Consider the following 12,090-nt stretch of genomic DNA (forward strand, 5'->3'; position numbering starts at 1 on the left):
GCTATGACAATAAAGGTTATCTATCCTATTCTATTGAACACTTTCACAGGATTTGTGTTAAAATAGGTGTTTTTTTTTATCCTGACTGGTGTACTTTCAAACTCTAGACCTGTAAAATAATACACGTTGATTTAAAAGCTGTCTTCAGCGATTTGCACTGCTACTGACATCTGACTCTGGGCTCTCTGTCCAAATGACTTCCTCCCGAGGGGCATTATTCAATCATGAATGTGCTTATGATCTCTGGTGTCCTCTGATGAGCCTCTGGCACACGACCACATCCCACTTCCACAAAAACATCTCTGCACAATCCCTGCAGGCAGGAAATGACGCAAAAAGTGCTGACCAACGCGCAGATGTGAGGCGTCAATGAGGTCTGTGGCACGATAATAAATGACCATCAGGAGCTACGGAAAAGAATAGGTATTTCACTTCTATTGGTTTGAGTGTTGGTTATATACCCCATTGGGTTAAACCAATGTTATGTTTAATGTAATGCTCTCATGACTTAATTGAGCAACTCTATTGAGAATATGTTGGGCTAGAGAAGTTGTGGTTATGAACAACAATGTTTTTTCCCAGGTTTTGACGGAAGCAGACTTTTGATTTGTGATGGAAGGAAAAGCACATGGGGTTGCTGATTCAATTCCTGTAAATCATAAAACTTACACCAAGGCTATTCCTCCTGTGAGATGTTTCCCGGGAAAGATTTCCTTCATGTTTGTATGAAGGGCCCAAGGGAGAGTAGTTGCTAGGTGGTGGCTAATGGGGATCCAAATAAACAAAGAAACAAAGAAACCTCTTGATTTTTTTTATAGTTAAAAAACATTTTTTCCAGTGAATTATGCTTGTCATTATAAGGAAAGCCTTCATGTCTGTGTCATTAAAGACAATGGAATCAATGACCTAGAACACATTGATCTTTTCCTTTGAGGAATGTGTAACTTTTATGATAACACTGTTTCAAATGAAGGATTTACAATGTGTGTGTGTGTGGGGGGTTCTTTTGCTCCAGCACAGAATAATAGTAATAATAGTTTTTCTAGGTTAACGAAGTGTCATACAGAGTTTCAGCTGATCGTTTTCCTGTATATCCCAAAATGTTTGGTTAAATCTCACTGCTGTCAATGCATTGTTTTAAAGCAGTAGCTGCTTTTATCGCCTGCTCAGCAATAAGCAGCAGAAATACAAAATTAGAGACTGGTTGGGGAACATAATGGAGCTTTTCACAGCTTCAGAGCCAGATATCTCCCTCAGCAGGGGGAAATACAGGACTTATATTCATGTTGTGGTGACATTTATGACTCCAAATTGATCAAACGTTGCTCAGTAAATGCGAGATGTGAAGATTAGCAACAGTAAGGTCGATGTTTGTCTGAAACTTAGTTAACTGTGCTGCTGCCTGTCATGGCCAGGACACTCTGGCCACTACTTCATATCAAACAGGTAAAAATACATAAAGTTAACCATAACATTTCATACCACAATAATTTGTCAATGCTACACGCAAAACTTCTTTCTATGTTTTCGGCGTCTTGTCTCCTGCCAGGTGACCAAAACATGTGTGACTGTAGCAGGTTTACAGAACCCATGGGAGGGATTTTATCATCATATGGTCGGGCAGGTTATTCCAATGTAAATGACAACAATGTGTTTTCAGGCACCTTTATTAAAAGGTGAAGTGGCAGAGCATACAATCTACAGAGAACAAATACCACAGGAAGGCACACATGTGCTTAGAAGGTTTTAAAAAGGCCATTTTAACAGTGCTCTCATTCATACAGAAAATATCTCAGTGCTCTGAAGACACAATCCAAAATAACACAAACTACAACCATCGACTGCAAAATATTGCACTACTTTGGAATGTGCTATATTTTAAAATATATAAATACACATGATAGAAATGACACATTTATTTTCTATATCTTTAAATATGACTTCAGTATCTTTAGTTAGGCTTTAGCTTCTATTGGACCTGAGAGATTATATTTTCACAATCGAGTGCAGATTAAAATACACATTTCTATTGTGGTTTTAAATGGAAAGTTTTGGTCCCTAAACAAAAATGTTTTTTTTTCCGAGCTGTAGCAAACAATCTTCAAATGTTCCCGGTCAAACAAGATCATCATCATCATCATTATTGCTGTTAAACTTACAAAGGCAACATTTCATAAAACCTCCAAAGAAAGTCTTCAACCCTGAAGAGTCGGGGTCACAGATTCAAGTCAGTCCGAGAGTGGCGATCTGGTAAACTGACAGACAGGTGGTTCCTGTTGTCTCTGTTATTGTGGTTTTTTGAGGTTTTACACTTCAGTCCAAACGTCTTCATCTCTCCCCTCGCATAAACTCCTCATTCGCTTACGTGTCCTCACGTCTGCTGTATTTGTCGCTGAAGAAGGTAAAAATACTGATAACCAGACACATCACCACGAACAGCGTGAGGGCGATCCAGAGAAGTCTTCGACTCACAGGAATCTTCGGACAAACCCGACCAAGAAGAAAGATGACTTCCTGCATCCTCCTGTGGAGATCATGACATCATCGAGTAAAGATCTGATGATTTCATAATAAAGGGTTTTAAATGTTTGTTTAAACTAAAAACCTACCTTTATTATCTGGCTTTTAGTTTGGAGTCATTGTATAGCCATGGCCAACATTTGTATCATTGTGTTTACATTTGATTTGCTTTAAATTGATTAATTTGTACAAATGTTATTATTTCTAACTATTTTCTATTTTAATTATCAACTACTGTCTTTCCTGTTTTAGTCTTTTAGGCTTTGATCTATTTGTCATTTTCTGTTTTTATATACTGTCCATCTGCATACTTTTTATGTATGCAAAGTGCTTTATAAATAAAGAAGAGTTGGAGTTGTTAATAAAGGAGAAAATAATTTCCTTGAATGGCAGACATACAGTACGTCTCTGTATCTGCATTCAGAGTGGTCCCATTCATCTTGACTTTCTTTCATTTGATCTTTTCGTTGCTTGATTTTCTATCTACAATGTTTGTCACATCACTGTCAGTGCCAGGCAATAAAACTGTCCTGTCTTGTTTTTTTCAATGCTATAGAAACAAAATGTTCAATAAAATAGGTACAGAGTGTCTATACAAAAGCTGATGGACTTCTGACAGTATTCATTTCTTGTCATTACTTGATGGGGTGTATTCTTGTGGTGTAGATGAGATTCAGTGGCATGTGGTCAGCTTATACTTTCAGAGCTCAACTAACAGAAACCTGCTCCACAGATTCACTTTACCTGCTCGTCTTTATCTTCTTCCCACTCTCTTCATCCTTATTTTTCATATCCAGCAATTTCTCTGCAGGGTTTTCTTCTTCACCTTTCTCCTCCTGTAGCACTTTACTTTGCTTCAGTCCCTCTTGGTAGCTGCATATTAAAATGTTCAAATTAACTACCATCAGACGATAACTAATTATGTAGACTTACTAATGATTATGTGTAAAATCTCTGTATACTTTAACATCATGCAGCTTAGAAAATGTTCCCCAATAACAACCACATAACTGAAATCATAATACAGGTTATGTTTGTGTGTAGTTAAGGAATAGGAGAGAAGGCCTCACCCTTTATTATATGACTCCTCCTCGATCTTAGCCTTTAGCTCGGCTCTGATCTCGGCTCTGATCTCCTCTAAGTTGACTGCAGGTTTGGCTGGCTCACTTTCCTGCACCGACACACTCTTTCCACTGCATTGTTTCAGATGGGAAAGAACAGTCAGCCTTGGACACCACTACTATCAAAGCAGAAGTTATAAAACCGAGTGGTTTTATTCCATCACAACACAGTGGCCTTGTCCTCTCACAGACAACATCCAGCATTAAAATCACAGTCACGGACCAGGCATTTCAAAACAGAGAAAAAATGGAGCTTGCACTTTGCTTTTTTTTGTAACTTCTATTCTCGTCTCCACACGGAACATAAAGCACAGACCCTCGAGATCTCCACTCTAGCTCACTTTATAACCAGTATATGATTGGAGCACTGTGTCTCTGGACTTTGTCAAAGTCTTGCACAAATGTTTAGATTCCGACCATGGTTAACATATCCAGCCACTGCAGCAGGGCTTGATTATTTCTTATGCTTTCAGGGTTATTTCCATCTCACTGGGGCTTTCTCTGCACTGTAAAACACATCCTGAAGGTCAAACAAACAACATGAAGGTCACACTGCAGCACAAAACACTTTTGATAAGCATGAATGGAGGTTCAGGCTGGTCTCTGTCCATTGTTTCAAGGACTGTGGGGTGACCTTCGAAATCAAGTAATGGTATGCATGCATGCTGTACATGCAGTCCTGTGCGTGTGTGTGTGTGTGTGTGTGTGTGTGTGTGTGTGTGTGTGTGTGTGTGGGGTGGGCAAAACAAACAACATGCATGAAACCATACCTTTCTACTGCAGGTTGTGCTGCCGCTGTTGGAGTAGTGCCTTTCACATCACTTGCTTCACACTAATGAGAAGAATGTTGAAACATTTTAATTAAAAAGCAGTATTCACATCATTTACTTGAGACAAAGTACCAATCTGATAATCCTGGCATTATCAGATTGTTGGAGCTACGGATGTGTTTTCAAGCAGCATTGAACTGTTAAAGATACTCAAAGTGGAGATACTTATTTATAACTACTTTATATTATGTTTTTTCAGTGTTTCTCAATATTGAGCTCAGGTCCTTCCAAACAGTCGCATAACGGGTTGAGAGGATAATCGAGAGAACACTAAGAATATATATCAAGGAACCTCTAAGCGGACATGCATCCATACATTTTCTTTAATTTCTTTCCAACGACAAGTAATTCCTAAATGTTGTCAAGAGACTTTTTTCTTTTCTTTTTCATCTGGTATCCTTGGAATTCAAAAGCACAAACAAGCACAGAAATAGGCTTAACTTGCCTCATTAGTGTAGGCAATGGCATGATGTCATGTCATGGTCTGGCCTATCGCAGCAGACTATTGTTTCATTTTGTAGGTATCCATAAAACTATCGCATTAACAAGAGAAAACAAGCGTTTTTTTCTGAGATAATGTGATTCAATTATCTGTTATACTCAAACAACCCAAGTCCCAAATAAGGAGTCAAGATATTGTGAAAATAACTGAAATGAACCCATTACCATGGGAAGTTGGATAATTTATTTTATTGATGCCTTTCCGTGTAGGGATTCCAGAATTGTACAAGGTGTGACTTTTGTTTGATTTTTCCCTTTAAAAAAATAAACTAATAATTTGTCACTCGTCACTCCCAACTACACCATAAGGACGTAAACCTTAGCCATACAATGGGCTATAGACGCCTTGACTTCGGCGAGTTGTGACCTAGAATGTGTTTGATATTCTGGTCTGCTTTGACTATTGCTTGCTAATGTTAGCATCTAGCACATGTTTCACTTTCACAACAGGGGAGATTCTTTACTTAGTTGTTGTACTTAATCACTTTTCTACAAAGCATACAAATGGGCAGACTTTTGGGAAGTTTCTCTTCCAGAAAGTTGTGACTTTACTGAATGCATTCAGTTATTCTTCTACAGACAATTAATAGACCTTAGGCAGGATTCAAATATCATAACCAGTAATTCACAGCAGTGTGAAACAGATTGTTGACAACATTTGAAAACACTAACCTGATGTCCTAATAGTGAACGTTTTCATTCACAAGTGTCCTGAGTTGAATGGTGATTCAGTAAATGTACAATTTTGTATCCCCCATTATTTCCTGACAGGAAGACCTACCAGGACAGGAAGAGCAGCACCAGCTGTGGGTCCTATGTTTGGTCCTGTGATTGGTCCTGCGTTTGGTCCTATGTTTGGTCCTGTGATGGGGCCCGGGCCGGCTGTGGCCGGGGTCTGACCTGGGATGTTCAGGAGGTTAAACTTAGGCACCACAGCTACGCTCACCCTACGCCTGGGCAATGCCTAGAGAGGAGACAGATGCTTCTGAGTGGTGTAATAGAGTCAAAACAAACACAACAAAACCAGTAGAGCAAAAAAACTAGCCTGAAACAAGTACCAAACATTTTGTCTCGTAAGCTCATTAAGTTAAATTATAAAATAAAATACATGGCCAACATCCTGTGTGGTACTTTATTTGCAATTTTTTAGTAGGCTAACAAAATAAACCAAGAATGTAAACATGGAAAATATTATACTCTAGCTTTAGCCTAGCACTTAGCTCTAATCTCTGCTATAATGACTATAGCAGAGATAATGACGCTATAATGGAAATCCAAAGACATTTCATTTTCAATCAAGGAAACAAAAAAGGCAGCCAATCTTTAGGTTTTAATTTTTGGTATTTTGCCAAAAGGATTTATTGAATTTCCCATTAGCAAAATCTAATTGATAACTCTTTTATTTTAGCACTACAAAACCTCCCTCTGAAAATGAATGCTTACCTTTCCAAGTGTGAGTGACATTGATCTTGACGGCCGTGGAACGCCATCATCTATAAAAGACCGACAAGAAAATCCAATCAGTTTGGCTCCGTTTCGTTCTGTGTGTTCTCAGGGCTTGATTTTAAAGCAGTCACCTGAGTGCAGTCTTACCTCCTGTGTCTACAGATCCTCCATAACAGCGAGTAGAGTTCTGGTTGGCCAGCTTCTTAAACTCCATCAGCTCTGCGTGGTCCTTCTCATATGTCCTCTTCAGGTTTTCTACATACTGCATCATGACCTCAGTGGCCTTGTTCATACGTTTCTCCTGTTGCACAATGATAGGTCAGTCAATACAGGGCTGCATAACAACAGATACCTGCACAGAAACAGTTCAACTTTACAAGGTTTTAGCTGAGTGGGATTTTTGGGCAATTCTAAGAACTGCAGCGGAGGGAGTAGGCTGTAAGTCTTGCTGAATAAAGTCTCAGGGACTCCTCTCAAAAGTCCTCTACAGTGAAAACACTATTTATGCTCTTGCGGCTGGAAATGCAGCATTAACTTTAAACCATCTGTATGCCATGTTAATGCAACTGGGAACTGAACCAAAGGGCCATGTTATAGAGGTTCATCAGTTATTTCAACTTTAAGGAGACTCATAATTAATGGGTTATACATAGATTGGCAGCAGTACAAAGATCACTAAGTAATTCATATAAGTAGCTTGGGAGTACAAATAACAAATGTCTGTGCTGCAAAAACAATAAATGTGCCCACTAACTGATGTTTGCTTTGGTCCACGTGAGGTCAGCTGTGACATCAGATAAAATACCAGAAAAGATCATGATTTTTAGAAACTGACAAAACAAGCAGTAGCTTTTTAAACAACCAGTCCCACAATGCAGCACTCTCTTTTTTTCTGTCATTGTCTTTCCTTTACATTCTTATTTGTGTAACTGTACCTGTCGGACTGCTCCAACTATCTCTGCTCTGCTGGAGAGCCGTGTGGCCAGTCGATGCAGCACGGTCAGAGTCTCTATGAGGCGCTGGTACGACTCACGCTGCTCCAGGTTCTGCCACTGTGGCGCAGTGATCTGCAAACGTCAACAAACAACAACGTCTTAGAGCTCTCTCAGGAAGACAACGTGGACATGCATGTTCCCATTGCACCTGGGAGTGGAGTCAGACAAGATAAATATTTACTGTTGGGACACTTTCAGGAAACATTGAGCAGATGACCGAGTACTAAAGAGCCAGAGGGAGTTCTCTGTTTCAAGTGAGTAAGTCCCCTTACAGGATGATGTTTTACAGGACTGACCTTTAGGGCTCCTTTGAACTCCTTGAGCTCTTTCTCCGTGTCTTCCTCAGTCAGGTTCCTCTCCCTCTCTGCCTGTTTGAGCCGCATCTCCAGGGTGTAGTTGTCATTACGGAAGGCCAGAGACAGCTGCACGAATGCATTCTGTGGGGAGGAAAGTACTGCAATATGAAACACAAAATGGCACACTACACAGCACATTAAATACCGATGAATTGCTGGAGATGGCAGCACACCAACTTAGAGGTGTCCATGGTAAACACTCCCACTGTAGTGCACATACACATAGACACACTAATTATGTAATACTAAAATGATAACTTTAATTTGATAACACGTGACAGAGAATCAGGCAGCCCTGGGAACAAGCTGTGGTTCTGACCTCCTGATGTTGTGCTGTGATGATCAAAGCCAGCCTGCGCAATTTTCTGACATACATGGCCGCAGCTCAGAGGAAATATATGACCTCTCTGACTTTCCTGATACAAACACACACACCCCAGGGAGCAGCAAGAGTGGCTTCAGCTGGAGCCCGACAACGTCACTAATGTCTACCTTTTTTCCACAGGAAATTGCTCAGAGACTCTTCAGTCTGATCAGGAACAAAACATAGTTTTTATGACTGTGCAAGTCATTTTCTTGTGATTAAACAGGTTATTATACACACGGGTCTGTGCCGGCCTGTGCGTGGCAAATGTTCAGCACGGAGTGGAACAATAAATCTGCCGTTAATGTTTGAACACAATTTATTGTACATGGGGTTACTGTTGGAGGTCTGTTTTATAACCCATTATGATGGGTGATGACTCCTGCAAACAGTTTATTACTGGATAGTGGATTGAAGGTGGAAATGAGAATATCAAATTGAATATATTTTTTAGGAGGCAGTGCATGGTAGTAAGCCATTCTATTGTTATTTAAGAATTTCAGTTGTGTTTAAGGGTTTAAGTTTAATTAAATTACTGTGTATACAAAAGCCTTTCATGCAGTCCTTTCAAACTTTCTCTTAAATTTTTTTTCCTAATGTTGTTAATTACAACTAGAGCATGACATTTCATGAAATAATTTTTTGCCGTCTTTTCAAGAATGACTTGAGAAGTTTGATACCGCTCATGTAAAGGAGATCAATCTTCTCATTTAACTCTCTATAAGACAGCATAGAAGTGTTTTTCCTTAACTGTCAAACTTTTCCCTTGATCTGCAGACCAGCACAAGCAAAGCACCAAATCAAACCAAAGCATGCACAAGCAAAGTCATTTCACAGACATTGATCGCGAATGGCATTTAAAAGAAATACAAACCTCGACTTCTTTTTCAGTGAGTGGGGGTGCACTGGAATGAAACCAAAGATGAGCTGTTAGTATGTCAGTACTTTACATACAAGATTTGTAAACAGTAAAGTTAGATGCAAGGAGGGTTATTGTTGTTGTTTTTCTTCAAGAGATTAGATAAGAAAGAAAAGGTTGAAAGTTAATAAAAGAAGCAGCAGTTATATTACACACCAGCCTGGTAGACCTCGGTGAAGTTTGAGTTTTCTCAGCATCACGTCAGAAATGTTTGGCATGGCTTCAGACTTCTCTTTTGCTTCCTCTGAGTTTGTTGAAGATGAAGGACCTGCTGAAACATTGTTGCATTATCAGACCTGAAAATAAATACCATATCTAAAAAGGCATTTGAGGTCTTCATTAACAACACATCTTTAAGTCACATTTTCATTTCATCAGACACTTTTGTTCAAAGCAACATACTGTATAGCTGAGAGTAAATACAACACAAGCAAGTATCAACACTGAAGGAAACAACATCAGCAAGTGCCAACAAACAGTCTCAACCCTGATCAGACACATGTGATGAAAGGCAGGGCACAGAGGTAATGTACAGAGTGTATGGGAAATTTTGTTTATTAAATCAACATCAATGTCATCATTGTCATCTTCATCATGAATGTCCTCATCAACACCATCCACAATATCATCATAATTAGCAGCAGCATTATCAGTAATGTCTGGCTATCTTTTAGTGCAAAGGTGTTCATGAAAGAGCTGCCTTTATTTTTTAAATGTTATGTAAAGCAACTCTGTGACTCCCTTTTCATCAAAGTGAAAAATGTGTAACTTTTCCTTAAAATAATTAAAAGAGAAATGTTGCACAGCAGCAGAACAAGCCAGGTTTTAAAGAATGTCCTAGTTAAGACTGAAGTCCTTGTTAAAATGACTTCAGTCTCAGGTCTACAGCTCTCAAAAATGTGAACACATTTCCTGATATAATGTTCCATAGCTGGTCTTTGGCTTCAGGCCTTAACAATCATGCCACCTTCTGATGGAAAAGAAAAACAACATCCATTTTTTCTGTTAAGTGGTTGCCAGTAAATGTGTGGCAGAGGAAAAGAAAGGACATATCGTTATGATTTTGTGACTGGAACAGATTTTCCTTGAGATTCAGGAAGTGCACACCCTGAAAGCGTCGCTTAATGTTCTGCTGAAAGTACTCTCTGCCTCGCTGGAGAAAAAGAGGGCAAACAAGAGGACTGCTACCTTTTTCCTGTTCAGCAGCTTCACTCAAGTCTGGTAACTTTGATCCCAGAATGCTTGGGGTACGCATCAGCTTGTGCTCCTGTTAACAAAAAAAGTCACACATGAGAACTTCTGACATCTTTCACATTAGGGGCATTTGACTACAAAAGCACAAATACTCAACCTCTTTGAGTTTAGAGAGTTTATGTACACTCCCGGACTGGCTGGGGAGGTCCTTGTACCCTCCTGATGACTTAAACACAGCTTCCCTGGGATTTTCCACGAAGGTTTCCTCCAATGTCGGAGGAAAACTTGGGGCTCCATTTCTAGAGTTAAGGCTGCCTACAGCATCCCAGGAAACAGCCCTCATTAGAGGAGGGAATGCCCCAATTGTCTTGATCTCTGCTGTACAGGGGGCCAGTTGAGTAGGGGGTCGAGGGACGGGCTTGGCCACCCCTGTGGCTGGGGCCTGGTTGAGGTTAAGCCCTGGACCAGCTCCTTCGTCTGCTTTACTAAAAGCTGAAGGACTCTTAGGTAGAGAAGGATCACAGTTCTCCTTCTGAACGGCAAAACGGGGCGTTAGAGTCCCAGAGGACACTTTCCGCTTCTCAGCTGGCTTCCAGTCCATCAACAGTCTGTTTCCCTGAAACTAGCAAGATATAAATCACCATTAGGGACCTGTTGTGATCACAAACTAGGAGTACTTCAATTACAATTCGATGTTTGTATTGACAAAGAATGTAAAATACTTCAGCCCCTTCATCAGACATTAATCTCAAAGATATTAAAACAAAACCTGCAGGCACACAAGCTGCAAGCTTTTTGTGGCTGTAATGAGGCGCAGCAGTGATATGAGCTAAATGCTAGCATGGGAATATGTTGACAAGTCAAGCATTTGGCTTTAGATTACAATGTTTATGTATTGGACAAATCAAAATCCTGGTAACAAGGAAAAACTAAATGTTTGCACAAAATGTCATGGCAACACATCAAACAATCGTTGACACATACTTTTAAACAATTAAGTCATAACTTGAAAAGAAAAATCCTGCGCACTACTCTTTCCCAGCATCACCACAGACAATTGGATGTGTGAACACTTAAAAAACAATTAAGTCACCCTTCAACTGCCATGAAGAAAAACATCTGAATACTTAAGACACAGGTCAGAAAATGTGTTTTCATGTTGTGAGTTGAAGCCTGTTGAGGCCTTCGAGTGATGTCTCTTGACTCCCTTCCTCTGTAAACATGGGGCTGACTGAGTGAAGGACAACATCCCTCTTCTACAAAACACAGTGAGTGAATTTGTCAATCTGACCTCTTTATCCTGTGATGTAAAGTCATGCTGTTCTCGCCCCGGAGGCACCCCAAGGTGCTACAAGAAAGGAAAAGATGTCACATTTGTAAGATAATATTACAGTAACTGAAAAGTACAGAGAATTTCTGGATAATTAAAATCAGACACAAATAGTTGAGCATTATTAGAAACCCAACAGAAAGGAAAACTATGATAAATGCCTTGTTATTGTTAGCCTCTTCTAACCAGCCATGTTGTAGTTTACTTCCCACAGAATGACCTATGAGACCACTGAGAGTTTCTCGAAAGGATGTAAATAAACGTTCCACCAGGGACTCCTGAATTTTCACATACACAAAAATGGGACAAGAGAAATTGTGTAGCTGAACTTTGAGCTTTTGTGTATAAAAGGTCACCTCGTGATTTATTATATCAAATATCTATACTATTTGGTTTAGTAGTGTTACACGTGGCATATACATTTTGTGGGAATTTTTTTTATTTATATGTTAGGCAGTCCCTAAAGGGCAGATCTAAGATAACATGTTCACAAGAATGGTGCAGACACCCTGGT

At 39.7% G+C, this 12,090-nt stretch overlaps 1 protein-coding gene across 2 annotated transcripts in view; it reads right to left on the reverse strand.

The window, feature by feature from the left end:
- Positions 1 to 1,651: 1,651 nt before the first annotated feature.
- mrvi1 (murine retrovirus integration site 1 homolog) overlaps positions 1,652 to 12,090 on the reverse strand; it is a 28,383-nt gene continuing 17,944 nt past the window's right edge. The window contains exons 19-32 of one of the 2 annotated variants that reach the window (XM_029275431.2): positions 11,538 to 11,594; positions 10,404 to 10,868; positions 10,241 to 10,319; positions 9,209 to 9,323; positions 9,008 to 9,038; positions 7,710 to 7,850; positions 7,354 to 7,485; positions 6,566 to 6,719; positions 6,416 to 6,465; positions 5,754 to 5,936; positions 4,412 to 4,473; positions 3,591 to 3,713; positions 3,265 to 3,393; positions 1,652 to 2,524 (exon numbers count right to left, since the gene is read on the reverse strand). In XM_029275431.2, coding sequence (XP_029131264.2) covers positions 2,362 to 2,524; positions 3,265 to 3,393; positions 3,591 to 3,713; positions 4,412 to 4,473; positions 5,754 to 5,936; positions 6,416 to 6,465; positions 6,566 to 6,719; positions 7,354 to 7,485; positions 7,710 to 7,850; positions 9,008 to 9,038; positions 9,209 to 9,323; positions 10,241 to 10,319; positions 10,404 to 10,868; positions 11,538 to 11,594 — 1,884 coding nt within the window. In that variant the 3' untranslated portion in view covers positions 1,652 to 2,361. The remainder of the gene's footprint in view (positions 2,525 to 3,264; positions 3,394 to 3,590; positions 3,714 to 4,411; positions 4,474 to 5,753; positions 5,937 to 6,415; positions 6,466 to 6,565; positions 6,720 to 7,353; positions 7,486 to 7,709; positions 7,851 to 9,007; positions 9,039 to 9,208; positions 9,324 to 10,240; positions 10,320 to 10,403; positions 10,869 to 11,537; positions 11,595 to 12,090) is intronic. The other variant, XM_065952936.1, reaches the window with a different exon arrangement.

This window comes from Labrus bergylta, chromosome 3 (assembly GCF_963930695.1).
Source record: "Labrus bergylta chromosome 3, fLabBer1.1, whole genome shotgun sequence".
Classification (NCBI taxonomy): domain Eukaryota; kingdom Metazoa; phylum Chordata; class Actinopteri; order Labriformes; family Labridae; genus Labrus; species Labrus bergylta.